This window comes from Camarhynchus parvulus, chromosome 2, assembly GCF_901933205.1.
Source record: "Camarhynchus parvulus chromosome 2, STF_HiC, whole genome shotgun sequence".
In the NCBI taxonomy this organism is placed as follows: Eukaryota; Metazoa; Chordata; class Aves; order Passeriformes; family Thraupidae; genus Camarhynchus; species Camarhynchus parvulus.
The window spans coordinates 114,890,575-114,908,277 of NC_044572.1; the positions used below are offsets into that span (position 1 = coordinate 114,890,575).

Here is a 17,703-nt window from a genome sequence, read left to right on the forward strand (position 1 = left end):
GACTGTCCTCTTCAGTTCCCATGGTGGTTTCCCACAGCGTTCCAGCCAGTGAAGATATGCCACTGGCTTTGCAGACCATGTAGATTTAATAGCAATCAAGAAATTTGCTTCTGGTATTTGATTTAGAGTCTTTGGAAATGCCTCAGCTGCCTGGTGACTCAGCAGTTAGTTGTAAACAAACTGTAGGAGAAAACTAAGAGACTCAGCTGAGGACTGATGTTAACATTTAGCTCCTCTTTCAGCACTAAAAAACAAAGTAGGTTGTGCCATCCATAAGCAAACCAATGAAACCCCCCTGGAGTTACACAAGACACCTGTATGTGCCTTCTCTGAATTGTGATTCCTCATGCTTTCATTTGCTTAAACACAGGAACTCAGGATGATCTCAGTCTCTTAAAATGACAACCACAGAGACTGACTGTGCAAGACTGCCTTGTGCTCAACAGTTCTTGTCCCTTTGCATTCCCTGTTTCATTGGTCATTGTCATTCACTGATTTCTTTCCTTTTTCTGGTGCTTCAGGCATGGTAGCTTTATGAACATGGAATTGCTCCTAATCTGGTTCTTAACTGAGTTTTTAAATATATAAAAATGATGTTCTGTATAATTGGAACTGGTTTAGGATCTGGTTAGTTTTCTGTTATGGGAGAGACCTGAAATGGTATGGCTGTATTCCAGATACTAAAAAACATTGCCATAAATCTGTGTGGTTTTTACATTGTAGCAGTGGGACTGTAGCTGTGGAGTTTTAAGAGAAAAATACAAGTACTGTGTCATACTGACTACTGTGAGAGTTTACAAGGAACAATCCTTTGATCTGGCTATTTCCAAAGCATTATAGGAGTTTGCAAATTAATTTAGAAGCATGAGTGATTCATGCTGCATAGGGCTGTACCTCTGAGACATTTGCCTTTATGGTTGATGGTGTCTTTGATTTTGATTGCCAGTAGGAGTTGGTGTCTTCATCCACTCTTCCCTATACATCCACCTTTGGCCACCAGTTGAAGTTGAGATGGTCTTTGATCTGCTCTAGGATAAATACTGTTGGCATATGAGAATTGTCTGTGCAGTTGGTGACTGAAAGTCTGTCTTTTTTTCTTTTAGTTTTTTTCTATGTAATGGTAAAATCTTTACTTATATGTTTGTTAGCAGTGTACCATGTGGTAATAAACTGGGAATGATAACAAGATTTCTGTGAAGATGACAGCTGGAATATTTTTTTCAGAATAATACACATTAATCAGAATTTTCTTTTATTAGAGTGTACTTGCTAGATTCCAACAGAGAATGCTCCTGAACATTAGGATAGGATACCTCAAGTACTAGTTTTGCGATGATGTTTGTATAATCAGTGTTCCTGCATTTTCCATGAGCAGGTCCACTTGCTTTTCTTAAATATGTTACTGCAGCAACTCACTGAGCTTTTTGCATAATGGACTTTCACTTGCCTTTCAATTTCAGCAGACAGTTGCTGCTCCTAGACCAAGAGTGTCTCTAAGTTATTCCTGTTAGGAGGTGATGATGAAAGAAAATATAGTTGCTTGGTGATGTAATTCTCGCTCTCTAGAGTAAAGTAAGCTGTCTAGTCAACCATTTCACTTGTCTACGAGACTTTCAAATGTTGAAATTAAGCAATCAAATTTACTTTATTTTTCAGTCCTCTTTGTGAAATACTTCTAGTGTCTTTGCCCTTTGCTCTGGAACAGCAGCTGTTAGTAGCTAGTAATGTGTATGATTAGTGTCTTTTGCCCTTATTTTCTCTATGTAGTAGTACTTCTTGACTAAACTGGTTTTCATCTCACCAGAGCTGGTGTTGATATCCTTTGATAGCTCGAGAACTTGTTTGTGCTGAAAACCAGAGTACTGGTCTGTACTACTTATATCTTTCTTTGAGACCCTTTCAATTATGCTTTAATCCCAAAAGAGCAGATATTAGGTGTTGTATAAGAACATCCTCTTAGCCTCTTAGAAGTTAACTAGTGTATGTCCATTCAAATGGTTTCATGAGGCTGCTAGTGTGCACACTTGTACTAATTCTTAACACTTTCTTTAAAAGAAACCCCAGACACCATGCCACTCAAAAAAATCTAACCCAACCCCACCTCCAATTTCATCTAAAACCATATTATTATGAATGGCTGGCAGTTTCTAAGTGGTTTGTGACCATGCAGAACATGAAACTTCATTTTTATAGACTCAAATGTAGCTTAATTTTATTTGTAAATAATTTTTACTCACTTTTAAAACATATAGTTAGCAGTGGAGCAGTGCCATACAAACTGAAATATGGTAAAGCTGAACAGCTCCTTTAACTTTGTATGCTTGTGCTAATTGTTATGTAGAAAGGAAAAATTTACATCATTGGCTTCAAATATGTTACTGAAAATGTTTAAGTGTTGAAGCTAAAACAGCTTTAAAAGAGCCATTTTTATTACTTTTCCCAAAATTACATAGGCAGTGTGAAGGATTTTGGAGGCTGTTTTTCTTCTTCTGTTCTTGTCCATGCTTACATTTATATGTGAACTCCCTTTGCTCTGTATGTGACAGTTCGGAATGTTTTTGTTTGTCCTTCCAATAAATTTAAATAAAGCTTTCCCACTTGATGGTAGTTCTAAGACATAACTGACTGAGAAGAGGTTAAGAAAAATCTTTGCTTTAGGTTCATGTCTTGTTATGCCTAGGCCCATGAAAAAGTAATAGTGCACTTTCCAGGGTTTGATACAGCTGCTGTGGTTGAAAAGGGAGGAGAGAGGGAATGAATTGCAGCCTGTGATAAGAAAAGGACTTATGAAACATCTGGAAGCTCTGCAGACTACTGGGAAGAACTAAAAGTATCTCATAAACCAGGTTAGAGGTGTATATCTTGTGACATTGTAATGTGTAATTACCTGGTTAAAATCAAAGTTAGTTTTAAAATCTGTGTTCTTATATGTATCATCTAGATAATCATCGATATATAATATGTATGTATATAATAATCATATATATAATCTTGCCCATTATTTGAAACTGTGTTACGCTATCTTTAAGATTTATTTTTGTCTGTTTTTCTAAAGGAAGGTAAGAAAGCAAGAAGCTTGTTTCAGCTCAGTTGTTATTGTGGCACTGGTTTCATGGACATCCAAGCTGACATAGTTGGTTACATGTGAAAGAAGGAGTTCTTGCTCCCCTTACCTTGTGGTGACTTTGATAGTCTGCCATGATCTGGATCCACCCACTAATGCAGTAGAAAAGTACCTTCTTTTTAGGTTAGCTTTTCACTTAGTGGCTGAACCATGTGATTTGGTCTTGTGGTTGTGCTTTCCACAGTCTGGAGTACTTTCAAGGAAGGAAACTGGATCTAGGAAGATTAGTGAGAGCAAGATATCAAAGGGAAGTAGGTCTTCATCTCTGTGTGTGGTGGACTGATTGATCACCATCAAGTACAAGAAAAACAGTTCTGTGAGACTGTTGAATTAATCCAGGGTTTATCTGCTGCCAAAACGAGTAGACCTTGTTACCACTTCTTGTCTCAACTATGAGCTCTACTGCCTCTTAGCTCTCAGCATCACGGTCTCTGTGATCCTTCAGAGAGCCAGCTCAGGTCACGAAGATAATTTGAAAAACAAAACTAAACAAATAGTAGGTATGCTTAAAAGAGTGCAAGAGCCCTTTTGGGTAAGGAGGTGGAGCTGTGTGGGAAGGAGTGAATCTACTCATCATTGACAGCAGGCAGATTAACATAGGAGATTTTTCTTTAGCATTCAGTTTTTATTCCACGGTTGAGAGGACTACTACTGCAGTTCTTTTCCTCTGTCACCTTTCTGGGGCTTTACTGGTGCTTAGGTGAGCAAGTAAGGAAACTCTTAAGCTCCCCCTGCCCTCTTTCCCTCTTTTTTGACGCATTTTTAGTTTTCAACCAGGTCGGCTTTTCAAGGCAAACATCAGTGGAAGGAACACTGATGAGTTTTGTCTAGAGGTTAGAAAAGCCTGGAAGTTTTCCTCATATTCAGTAGTACACACCTGACTCTGCAGCCAGTAACTGAACTTTCTTTGCCCTCTTCACAGGGAATCAAGAAGGGGAAAAGGAAGCAAATCAGCTGTCTTAGCCAAAGACTTATTCAGCTGTACCATCACCTGTGCTGCAGTTCCAGAGCTGCTTTTTTTTTTTTTAAGTGCTATGAGTGCAGCCTCTTACTGAAAAGAATAACCATTCCCTTTGCTGTAGCTGTAGTCTCATGCACATACTGGTGTTTTGGATGAGTGTAGTACTGTGCTGGATCCGTAGTTTGTTGCGTATGAGTGAGAAGGGTAGCTTTACTGCTGAGCCCTGAAATAAACACAAGTATATAAGGAAGGGCTGTGTTGAAGCTGGGCCAAAGTGGACGACAGCAAAGTTCTGGCAATGCCTTATCTAATAAAACTGACTACAGAGTTGCACCCAGATTAAGAGGAAGCTGTTAAGGGAGGCAGAGGAATTTAGAGAATCAACTCAGTGTGATGGCTCAGAATTTAGGGCTGGAGGGTAAAATTGCTGTAGCACAAGTTCTACTCCCATCGTGGTTTGAGTGCAAAGAAGCAATGAAGGGATCCTAAAACAGGCACTTGGAAAGAAGCAAGCTGCCTTCCCTCTGAGCACATAATCCATTGTTTTCATTTGTTCCTAAGCAAGAGCTTTTGTTTACTGTGGTTGTTGAAGTGTATCCAAGCTCTCTCATATGAAAACACTAGATTTTTTTTTCTGGGGTGTTTTATCGGAAGCTATATTAAAATAATTGTGGCAGTAAAATGGAGAATGGGTTAATAAATAACTGAATCTATCCATTTTGCATTCTGCAATTGACTGTCATCAAGACGTTCTCAGCTACTTCTCACAGTGTCTGCCTCATTTCAGGTGTAATATTTACAGTGCTAAGTGAACAAGATACCTGGTAAGCAGCCACTCTGTTCTTAGAGTTAACTGTTTTAGTTATTTTAAACCACCTGCATGTCATAGAATTAGCTGCCTGCCTGTTGACTGATCTTTGCAGCATCTGTTTATGTCACAAGGTGGTAAACTACTCAGACATTCATATGCAGCTCCTGTCTGTGATACAAGTTCCTGTGTATGATAGTGGAGTTAGCTCAAACCCTGGAAGTGATTTGAGCTACAAATTATTTTCATAAGAACTTTTGTGATACAAATGTGCAGTATCTGAAAACCATAAAATTAAAAAGAAACCTCTATTTCAGTCAACAGCAGTACAAAACTTAGGGGCTTTCAGATGGGGTTTTTTGTTGGAAGGTTCTGAACCAGCAGGAATGGCATTAAAGAGAAACTAGTTATTTCTTTGCCTTCTCTGTGTGAGCCCATCAGTCTGCAGTCTGCTCCTAAAAGGACTGCTATGGACGAGTGACTAGAAGTGCAGTCATCTTGTGCCAGTCTGAGACAGGGCCTGCATCAAAGGGGCTGTGCTTGTCTGTCATCTTCACTCTGCTGAGGCTGGTGTTTGTAGGCTCAATTCAACCAACTTGGTCACCAGCCTCAGAAGGAGAAGAAATATCAGATTGCCACTTGAGAACTAGTGCTGCTGGAATACCTAATAAAATGTCATTTTGTTGATTAGAATTTGAAATGGTGAAATGTTCCAACGTTCGTGGGATTTGTGCAGGAATATTGGATTGGTTTAAGGTTTTGGTTTATCCATTGAAACTGAAATCGCTTTGCAAGGTAATGGCAAAAGCTATCTCTGGTGTGACTTCAAGGTTTTTTTAAGTGAGCTGGTGATTATGTTCTCCAATGGGGCAGTTTTATTTAATTGGCGATATAAAAGTTATCTGTGTATATAAACACTGTTCACATAATCACCTAGGTTGGAAAAGACCTTTGAGATCATTAAGTCCAGCCTATGACCTAACCTAACACATCCTCATCAACTAAACCATGGCACTGAGTCCTGCGTCCAGTCTTTTTTAAACACATCCAGGGATTGTGACTCCTGCCACCTCCCTGGGCAGACAATTCCATTGCCCAATCACTCAGTGAATAATTTTTTTCAGATGTCTAACCTAAACTTCCCCTGATGCAGCTTAAGACTGTGTCCTCTTGTTCTGTCAGGGGTTGCGTGGAGAAAAAGACCAACCCCCGCCTGACTACAACCACCTTTCAGGGAGTTGTAGAGAGTGATAAGGTCTCTCCTATTTCCAGGCTAAACACCCCAGCTCCCTCAGTCGTTCCTCACAGGGTTTGTGTTCCAAACCCCTCACCAGCCTTGTTGCCTCCTCAGGATGTGCTCAAGCCTCTCAATGTCCTTCCCAAACTGAGGGCCCAGAGCTGGACACAGCACTCAAGGTGTGGCCTCACCAGTGCTGAGTACAGGGGAAGGATGAGCTCCCTGCTCCTGCTGGCCACACAATTCCTGATACAGGCCAGGATGCCCTTGGCTTTCTTGGCCACCAGGGCACACTCCTGGCTCATGTTCAGTCCTCTCTTGACCATTTCTGCCTGGGCACTGTCCAGCCACACTATGCCCAGCACTGCAGGGAGTTGTTGTGGCCAAAATGCAGGATTTGGCACTTGGACTTACTAAACTTCCCCCTGTTAGACTCTGCCCATCCTATCCAACCGTTCCAGGTCTCTCTGCAGAGCCCTCCTACTGTCCATTGGCATATGCATCCGGCTTAGTGTCATCTGCATGTTTACTGATGGTGGACTCATCCCATCATCCAGATCATCAGTGAAGATATTAAACAGGACTGGCTCCAGCACTGATCTAAGGGGACACCACAGCCTAAATCCATGCTGGCTGGGTCTGATCCCCTGGCCATCCTGTAGGTGCTGTGTGATACTCAGGATGATCTGTTCCATCATCTTTCTGGGCACTGAGGTCAGGCTGACTGGCCTGTAGTTTCCGAGATCCTCCTTTCCAGCCCTTCCTGTGGATGGGTGTCACACTGGCCAGCTTGCAGTCATCTGGGACCTCCCAGCTGAGCTAGGACTGATGGTAAATGACAGCACCTTCACAAGCTCATGTGCCAGCTCCCTCATCACCAGATGGATCCCATCTGGTCCCATAGATCTTTGAGCATCTTAGTGGCTCAGCAGGTCTTTGACTGCTTCGTCCTGGATAATGGGGGCTATTCTGCTCCCTGACACCATCTACCAGCCCAGGAGGACAGTTGTCCTGAGGACAGCCTGTCTTTCTGTTGAAAACTGAGGCAAAGAAGGTGTTAAGTACCTCTTCCTTTTCCTCATCCTTAGTTACTGAATTCCCTTTCACATCTGACAGAGAATAGAGTTTGTCCTTGCCCTTCCTTTTGCCATTAGTGTATTTATAAAAATATTTTTGTTGTCCTTTAGAGAAGTGGTCAGATTGAGTTCTTTGTGGACTTTTGCCTCTCTAAATTTTTTCCTACATGACCTAGCAATTCCCTTAAGCATTTCCAGAGATACCTGACCCTCCTTCCAAAAGTGATACATCCTCTTTTTTTTCCTTAGTTCCTTCAAGAGCTCTTTACTCATCCAGGCTGGTTGTTTTCCTTGTTGGCTCATCTTTCAGCACATAGGGACAGTCTGTTCCTGTGCCTTCAAGACTTCTGTTTTGAAGCATGCCCATCTTTCCTGGACTCCTTTCTTTTTAAGGGCTGCTTCCCAAGGAACTCTCTGAATAAATCTCTTGAATAGGCCAAAATCTGGAAGTCCAGTGTGGAAGTTTTATTGATGCTCCTCCTTGCTTCACCAAATATTGAAAATTCTGTAATTTCACAATCACTGTGCTCCAGATGGCCTCCAGCCACCACATATCCCACCAGTCCATCTCTGTTTGCAAACAGCAAATCTAGTGTAGTCCCTCCCCTGGTAGGCTCGCTCACCAGCTGTGACAAGAGCTGTTCTCTGAGGAGAATTATTAATATTTTAAAGTTTCGTACAGTTTTGTGTTCTGTCCCTACAGCTCCCACACTCTGCCTTTCTGTTTCTTTTTTGCCTGCAGTGCTTTCCCCCACTCCTCCTCAACTTCTCTTATGTTAACTAATTTTTTAGAGGCAGAATCTATACCTACTTCAAAGCTGCTTGTGTTCTGACAGCTTGCCATCATAAGCCAGAAAGCTAAAGAAATAAATCTAGTAAGGCAGATGCTGCGAATTTTGCCTTGGACTACAGTTCCATGTGACTCTGTTATTGATCTGCTGCCTGCTGCATTTCTTTTCCCTCATTTGAGCTAACTCTTAGGCTTGTCTGACCCTGCATTAAGCCATTTCTGTTTGCTTTGTCACTCCTCTTGTCAGATTAGCATGCTAACCCAGCAGATGACTGAAATTGCTTCAGAACTCAGCTGTGTGGAGAAATGGATAGGAGCAAACTGTAGGAAAGAGAATAGACAGCAGCACTAACAACTGGCTTAGGCTATTGGAATTGCTGCCTTGTTTGGGATATTAATCTGAGTGCCATCAGTTGGCCACAACTCATGTTGTGACAAAACTAAATGCAGCTTTCCTATTTCTGTTAGATTTGGTTGAAACTGGCTGCTGGTCTTAGAATTAAAGTCCAAAATAAGATATGTGGTGATTATATTTCTGTAGGCTTTGTTTCCTCATTAAACCATACTAAAAAACTTTGCTGAATTTGGTACTAGAAAGACCAAATGTCATTGTATGCAAACCTCTGGTATGTGTATCTTTTGTCAGTAGTGTGGCTCTTTTCCTTATCTCTTTGTTTGCTATCTTTTATTACTAGATATGTCTCTTATGGTGAGTTGTTGCTGACCTCTAGTATGTGGCTAGAATAGCTGTATCTTGCTGGACAGATAAAACGAAGTACAGCAGGAACTTGGATGCTACAGTATAGTATGTTATGTGATAATAGCTCAGAGTTTAAACCAAATATATTGCTGTCAAATTTTAAGGGCTGAAAAGGTGAAGTTTGACTGCACAGAACAGGAAGAATAACCCCTCCAAGTAAAAGAAGGAAAAATTAGCTGTAAAAAGTAGTATATTTACAAACCTAGGTAGTCTGAGTACTCCTGCTGAATGCATTAACTTCTACTTTTCTGTGCTTTCACATACAGAAGAAATTGCCCATTTGCTGACCAGTGTCCATGTAATGAGAAATAGTTATGATGATTTCTGACACGAGTTGTCTGAGGGAGTTGGTGTTTGTGTTACCTGTCTGACTAATGTAAACTCAGGTGCTGCCAAGTTCTTCCTGGTGTCCTTTTTGGCCTGTGGGGGACCAGTGGGCAGCAGCATATAGTGGCTGTAAGCAGTGGATAAATACAGAGATAGATGGGAGACTGATGCTATTGAGGAAATAGTTAGCTTGGAAAAAGCTGAAAGTACTGAAGGAGAAGCAGACAAAGGGTTGTGAGGAGTAGCAAGCCCTATAGTTATTGAGGAGAGAGGATGTAAAATGGTACTTTGAAGGTCTGTTAGAAAACTTGTTTTCCACTTAATTTTAAAGCAGAACTACTTTTTTCAAAAGAATAATTAATTTTTGTTCAATTTTTGAAAATAACTGCTTTGACTATGATGTTTCTAGAACTTTTAAAGCTGTAATTAAAAAGTTTCATACACTTCAAAGTATGAGATCTAATACCTTCAGTTCCAGTAATTAATTTTAAGCAATGTGTAATATTTCCTTAAATTAATTTCTGTTGGTCCTTTACAGACTTCTTTAAAAATTTGTTTAACACTTATTTCTTTTCTTTCTTTTAGGTGTTGGGAAATCATGTTTATTGTTACAGTTCACAGACAAGCGGTTTCAACCAGTCCACGATCTCACTATTGGTAGGTCCTTTTTGTGTTGCCCAGTATTAGTAGTTAAGTGGTTGGGGTACCTCAGCATGCATTTATGAGTTTGTTGTGCTGCAGAAGTGCTGTATTAAGGTGGCAGTGAATCTCTAGCTAATGAGTATATTTTAGCTCATAAAGTCAGTTTGGGGTTTTTTATTGGGAGGGTGCAAAACAATTTAAAAAGTTCATAGCTGCAGTATCTAAACTGTTTCTTTGGAAAAGCAGGAACAGAAGAATTGTACAAGTTTGAAATGCACTGATGGTGATGGAAGTGGCATTTTTTCACTAGGGAACGTAAAGTACCCTAGCCACAAAACCTTGAAGACAAGTTACAGATAAACTGTAGCAAAGTTACCCTTAAAGATGAATTTTAAAAATTCATTTGGGAAGACTAACTTTTGAATGGAGGACTGAAGTGTGAATGTATTTGCTTTTGGAAAGGATAGGGATTTTCTTTCCCAACTCTTCAACTGGATGTGGACCATTTGTGTTCAGCATGATTTGATACTGGAGAAATGAATACATGTTGACACATTGCCTCTGATCTAACTACAGTAAATAATACCAACTTTTATTTATCTTTCCACACAAAATAAGAGGAATTGCGTTGTAGTAAATTCTAGGGCAGGTTTAGTCTGCAGATCAGTTTTGATGTTAAGCATAACAGATGCTAGTCTCAGAGAAGGTTGCAGAACCTTTCAACTTGTTCATGTTCTTTCAAGGAACCTATCAGCTTTAATCATAATCCTTGCACAAAATGTATCCTAGTCTCTATTTTTAGTTCGTGCCCTGGAGTAGGTAGGCTTCCTATGTTTGGGAGTACTGAAATAGCTGCTTGAAATATAAACAGATTTTCTTCATGTAACAGAATGTATCAGGTGGCTTGATGATGAATTCTCTTTCTCCTGACAGTCCTTCCACACCTTGTGTGTGCCTGCTGTATAGTTCAATTTCTTTGGCTAACATGAGTTTTCAGATATTTGTGAGGTCTTGGCAGCAGGTAGGCTGGCTGAATAAAAAGCCTGAGTACTTTAGGGAGGCTTGACTTATTATCATACTTTCTTCTTTAGGCCTGCCAAATATATGACACCTTATATATCACTCATGCATTTGGCAGCCCTGTCACCTCAGACTGATAGGTGCTGGGGAACAGCTTCACCTCAGCAGGGTGGCTGTAGTGCCAGTTCTTGGCTTGGCATACAGTTAGCTGAAATCTGGGAGCAGGGCAGAAATTGAAGCTAGTAAGATGAGGTGGTGAACCTAGAAGCAACATAATGAGGGATGTAGTAATAGAGCCTGGGAAGCTGCTTGAAAAGGAGGGAAGGAGGATTTTAGCTTTTATATTTTTCATGTATTTGTAATCCTGCAATTCTTAAGTGTATAAGTCTAAACTCCATATAGAGTGTTAGCTACTGTTTTCAAATTTTGGTCAGACAAAACAATTCCTCTCTAGGTCTGGAAATCAAAGACACCTTACTGTCTCAGGCCCTGAAAATGTAAACAGAAGTGATTTGGGGAGGGAAGCAAACTTGGGGTAATTGAGTTCATTACCTGAAGCTGTAATTGGAAAATTAACCCCCAATATGCAAATGGCCCAAACTTACAAAAGTATGAAAACCTGCAACTGGTCATCCGGTTTTGGGTGTAGCCCCTAGGTGGGGGGCCTTCTTCTGCCCAAAATGTACCTGAAGGCCCTTCAGTAAATATAACTGCTTTTTGTTCCCCTTGATTTTGTCTGGCCTCTGTTTTTAGGTCATCCCTAAAAGCATCAGAAGAGGCTGGAACTGCCTCCTTAACTGTGAGGGCATGTGTGTATTTTGGCCAGGTTCTCCCAATTACCCAAACTGATTTGGAAAGACAGATAAATAAAGAACATGGGTTCAAAGTCATATGAATACCCTTGTGGGGGCGATGGGGTGGGTTGAATTTAACTAGTAAATGCCCTAGTGGTTGTATTAAAAGTCCTGAAAATGTGTTGATTAAATAAACCATTGTAAACATTCTAGCTGTTTTGCCCACTGCCTGTAGGACATGCCCTTTTTGTAAACATGATCAGCTTCTATTCCTTCTTTGAGAACAAGCTTGCCATCAAATTGTTTGTGTTTTTCCAATTCAGTATTTTTTCCTGGCATGTATTTTGATGAAATAAAATAAATATCCTTTTAATTTTTTATGGGCTTGTTTGCAGAAGCTAAACATTTAAGATGATCATTGGGTTTAAATCAGCAGCTCTATAGTCACATTTTGAGATCAGTTAAAACCTTCAATGTTTACATGTGTAGTAGTCCAAGGACCTTCCCCTGGCTTTGGAGTGAACTTCAGGAAGAGCAGTGTCATTCACCTGCTTCCTCCTTGCTGCCTTTCCACCTCCATTCTTTCAATTTCTTTGCATACAGTTGCTGGAAATTATTTGGTTGCTAAGGAGCACAATGGTCTTTGGCCAATGGTTTTTATTTGGCTCCAATATCCTGTTGGAGATCTCTGCCCCTTTCACCAGAAGTCATTCCACAGGAAGCAACACTGCACCCTCAAATATTCTAAGCAAGCTCTTGAAAAGACATCTGGAATATTTCAACTCAGGGCTGCATAATTGAAAGTCTTGGGTCCTCATCTAGACAGTGACCAGTTTTAGCAAAATTTCAGCTAGCAGATCAGGGTTTTTTTTTTTAATAATGGTTATAGATTAATGGAAACTTGATTGTATTTAAATATGTCCATTATCTCTAGCCATTTGTTAGATTTTCACTGCTGCATGAATGGCCTCAATTCATACTTGATTTTGTTAATGATCTCAAAAGTGCTTTAAAAATGGTATAGAAGGCTGAATTTTTCACTGAAGAAGTTACTTTTGTTTATTTGGAACACACTTATTTCCCCCCCTCAGTTATAAAACTTGATCTTTAACTAGCTAGAATTTTGGAAGTTTTTTTTTTTTTCATAAAGGCAGGTGGATTTTTATTAATACAGTAATAAAATTTATCTTGTCAAAGGTGACTTTGTATGCTGCCTTAATAGATCATTTTATTGATAAGGAACGGTAGGTTGAATTTCTTCTAAACTGGCCCCAGCAATCTGTCATTGGTAAAGTGTTAAAATAACTGTGACCCTTCAATTTCCTGTTTACATTCAAAGGGGGGTGTGTTTCTCCCTCTAATCTAGAGCTACTAAGTGGTTTGGAAAACTTTGTTGGAAATACCTCCCAGACACTTGGACAGTAACAGTTACCTTTCTTCTAGAAAGCTTTTTCAAGCTACTGGAAAATCAGCTAAAAGCAGGTTGTGAAAGAGAGTATTTTCCTACAGCATTGACTGAACTTAAACTTATGTTCTTGCTTTTGTAGTACTTGACATTCTTCTTTCTGATATGTGCTAATAATGTAATGTTTTGTAAAATCTGTTCAGGTGTAGAATTTGGGGCTCGAATGATCACTATTGATGGAAAACAGATAAAGCTTCAGATATGGGATACGGTAAGTAATCATAAAAATTGTTTAAACATTTTGCTCCACTAACTTTTCACTTTTCCTTTATTCTGGCTAAGCTCTCTATCATCAGCATTCATAGACTATGTACTTTGTCTTGCAGCTTTCTTTGGTGTCTATGAAGTTAAAAATTTGCTAATATATCCTTTTCTTGTTGTGATGTATTGTTTGGCATTTGCACTGTAACTTCCTCAAGCTTTGTCAGATTTATAAGACTGGAATTCTACTGCCTCACTATTTGGCTAAAGTCTTCTATATTACCAAGAACTTCCATTTCTCTAAACAGTCTTTCTTTGTGAAATTGTGATGTGTCTGCTACCTTTAAACAAGAGTTCTCTAGAGGACATGTTTGCATTTCCAAGGTAGAAGAAAACACATGGCTCACTTCATAGAAGACTTAAAAACACAAGTTCAAGACAGTAAATATTTCAGTCAAGAAGCGACTGAATGGTAAATGCTTTAAGTTTCAAAACACCTTCCAAAATTCAGACTTTGACTTTTGAGGTTAAGAACATACATTGGCTATTCTTGTGTTGTCAGTCACTTTACTGTAAAGCAGTCAGCGTCACTGTCTACACTTGTGATGAAGCAAGTTTAAGATGTTCATACTGGTAGCTATATCTTTTAAATGTGTTTGACTGTTCCCTAAGACAGAGTTGCCTGTTTCCTTTTCTAAAAGCATTTTAGGATACCTTTAGAAACTGACAGGTACATGATCCCTAGCCTCATGTATGTGCTTTTTTTGGTACAGCAGATCAGTGGAGGGACATACATTCATATACACATGCCTACATATGTGCATGTGCATATAAAAATGTAAATAAATGTAATATTTCCGTGAACTTCATAGGTAAGATCTTACTTATTTTTTAGGTTCTTTACTTGAAAAGGCACCTAACACCTGTGCCTCGTTGGAAGTTCTAAGAAAAAGGCATAGAAAGATATGGCCAGCGTACTTTAGGCTTTTTCTGCTCTGGGCATTTTTACTATTATAATTGTGGATTGCAGACTGTCAAGGTGGCTGAGTACTTTTAAGTTCAAAAAACAAGTAAATCTCTGCATAAAAAATAGCTTTATATTCAAACCCTTAGTATATAATGTGACCATGTGACTACATACCTATATTGGTCCTTGTTTTCTAAAATTGGGGCAGATTGTCTGTAGGCAAAAGTACTAATTTTACTGCCGGCTTTGGAACTGATTCTGTTAATCTCCTTAGATAACGAATGAACTTCAGCTGTGTTTCAGTAGGTCATGCTTTTCCTGGTGCCTCTGACTCAGTGGCTCTTTGCAGTCTGGTTGTTGTTTAGAATGCATGCAAATTGTCCAGCCAAAATGGCAACCCAAGTGCTTTTGACTATAATTTATAAATTCTATTTGAGCGGGGAGTTTTTTCTGGCTAGCTTCTTAAGTGTAGCATACATAAATTAAAAATATTAATTGAAAGCTTTCATCCATTGAGTAGACTGTATGCTGATGTTGTACTTATTAATTTATAAATTCTATGCAGTGAATGACAGTATACTGGCCTTAGTTAAAAGTTTAACTGTATGCAGTGTGATTTTTGAAACACAGGATATTTCTGTTCTAATCCAGTCTTGGTTTGTCAGCACATCTGAATTCCACTGTATCATTTCTGATCTTGGGTACAAAGGTGTTGAAGGAATAGCAAAAATAAGAAACCTGATGAAGTAATTCTCAAGAGATATTTTATTTATGAGTGTTAAGGTACACAAATGTCCATAATGACTAAGATTACTGTGTTCTATCTGCATTGAGCATTTTTTGGTTTTCTGTTAGCCAAAACTGGTAGGTGTTACTCGTGCTATCTCTATATTTATTAAGCTGTAGCAACTTCTGTTTGATGAGAGAAGGTTCATTTTACACCTGTTGCTAAGGAAACACATGAACTATTTATGGTTTTGGTTGGTGCTTACTGAGTCACGGCACTAGCCCTTCTCTTATTTGGTGCTAGCCTTATACATCTGCTTTTAATCCATCACTGAACAGGATGAATCCTGAGGAGAGGCATAAGAAGTGGAGAACTTGATAAAATTTGTTTGGATTGCTTAACAATGGACTTACTTGCTTAAGAGAATCAAACTCTAAAATTCAGGTTTTTCTGGCCAGATATTTCTGTGCAACAGTGCTCATTTTGTGTTGTCTTTAGCAGATCACTGCAGCCCCAAGGAAAGCCCTGTTGTAGTAATGGGAACACATGGAAGCTGCAGCATACCTCACTGCAGGAGTATGTTGCACCTTACAGGGACAGCTGAAGCTAACACTGTTGCATGTCTGTGAGATCTGTTTGTGTGTCCTTCTTGTATGATAACTCAATAATATTTTACTTTTTCATTATCATCCTAGTTTGGATTAGGAGCATGTTACAGAAGTTAATTCTATTTATTGCAGTCTGTTTTCGATGTGGGAGTACGCAAACTGAATTCCTTTTGAATGAGGCCAGACTAGAAGATATGCTTAAGGAATGCATGTATTCCTGTTAGAAATTGTAGTCCAGTATTTGCTAGTCTGATGCAAAAACACACCTAGCCCCAGCCCCCTCCTCCCCCAAAAAGCACCCAATCAAAAATCTACATTCCATGAAAGATACTCAATGTGGCCTTTGCATTCTTAATGTTGTGTGTAGCAGTCTCAGCTCTACTGCTGTTCGTGTCTGCACAAGCAAATAGTGTCCTGTTGTTCTCTCCCAGCTGCAGGCTGTTCTGGATCTCCCCAGTGCTGGGCTCTGCAAGCTTGCTGCTGTGTGTGCTGTGGCACGCCCAGGTGTTTAGCTCTGTGAGTCTTTGGGTTTCACTATTCCTTTTCAGTGTTTTTAGGTCTGTAAAGATGAGGTGTTGGACCAAATTGTTTGTGTGTGTGTCTTTAGATTATTTTTTCTCTTGCATCTTTAGTCTTAGTAATGGCTTCCAGTAGCTGGATGGACGGAGAAATACTTTTGTCCAAACTGCTTAGTTGGTAATCGCCTATTATGATAAGTTAAGCAACTCTTATGTGGAAGTGTGGTATTTGAGCTGGTGTCAGCTGCACATGTAACTTTTGGAGAACTGGAAGTGGTTTTACAGCAGCTAGTAAGGATTAAAATGACTGTTCTGGAAGCTGTTAAGCTTTTTGAGTTTAAATAAGCTGTGTAGATAAGTTTAGTTGTCTTGTGGCAGCAGCATAACACTAAGAAATATTAAAATTGCTTCTCCTCAGAAAAAGTTCATTGTTTAGAGAGATAACTGGGCTTGTTACCGGGCTGAGTCAGTGGCCTTGGTTTTGTTGTTGAGGGGGATGTTCTGTATTGCATTGACTGTTACTAACAAGTCATTGTTGATGAGGAAAAATAAGCAGTAATTGGAAGAGGATATTCTGTCAGACACTGCAGTAGGACTGATCTGTGATGACACTAAGTAATGCTGATGTTCTCTAAATTGGTATGAATACTAACTTTTCCTGTGTACTTGAATACTATATTTTTAGCATCTATTTCAGCTTTATTTCATGGAAATTCATTATTTAAAAACATTAATTCATATAGCACCTTAGATCTGACTAAATAGACAGACTAAATATCTGAAATAATTGGTTTTTATAAACCAATTTCAAGTAATTTCTTGATTTCCGTACAAGTGTACTTTCTAATTGAATTGATAGCATTTTCTAGTAGTTGAGAGCTTTCATAAAAAAGCATGTTTGTGGAAGACTGGAGGCATAATTGTTAAAGGCATATTTCCCTTTTAGATTTTCTGAATATACTAATTCTTCTTGGAAATTAAGATATTTTTCTTGTGTTTGCAACTGGTTTGGATCTATTAGAACCACATAAAGTTCTCTTCCTTCATTAAATGAATGTTCATCCCCGTGTCTCTGACAGTTGCTAGGATATAGGGTTCACCCCCATTGACTTCATGATGTTTTCTACTTGCTTTAGTAGTCAGAGCATACTCATATGTTTGTGGGCAGTTGATATATTCTTTTACTACATTTTTACTAGTTTGACTCTTTAACCATGGTACCTGCATGCATATTGCTGCATCTCATGGCCCTCTGTTACACTACTGCTGTGAAGTTGCAGGAAGAACTTACAGAGAATCTACTTTAGTCTCTGAACCTAGTCTGATCATCAGTCACAGACTGTGTTCGCTGCCAGGTGGGAGGATTAACTTATTTCTGGATCCGTGGACTGAAGGGTGAGACAGGGAGATCTGCCTGTTTAAGAGTTATTCCTGTTGCTGTTTGTTTAATACGACCAACATCTGAGCTTCAGTGCCAGTAGCTTAAGCTACTCTTCACACCCATGATGTCACTTTAGGAAGCTGAGGCAACTTGATATGCTTTCTAGCTTAGTGTTCATAAACATTTGTCATGCTTAAATCTATTTGGTTATTGAAATACTATAGTATTGGCATGTTATTTTCTGAATTGTTTTTTGATTTATCCACGCTTTCTACAATAATTACAAGATTTCTACAA

The 17,703-nt window shown here is 39.3% G+C and overlaps 1 protein-coding gene across 1 annotated transcript in view; it reads left to right on the plus strand.

Moving 5' to 3' along the window:
- Window positions 1-17,703, plus strand: part of RAB2A (RAB2A, member RAS oncogene family) — a 43,165-nt gene that overhangs the window by 2,386 nt on the left and 23,076 nt on the right. The window contains exons 2-3 of the mRNA XM_030967307.1: window positions 9,669-9,740; window positions 13,148-13,215. Coding sequence (XP_030823167.1) covers window positions 9,669-9,740; window positions 13,148-13,215 — 140 coding nt within the window. The remainder of the gene's footprint in view (window positions 1-9,668; window positions 9,741-13,147; window positions 13,216-17,703) is intronic.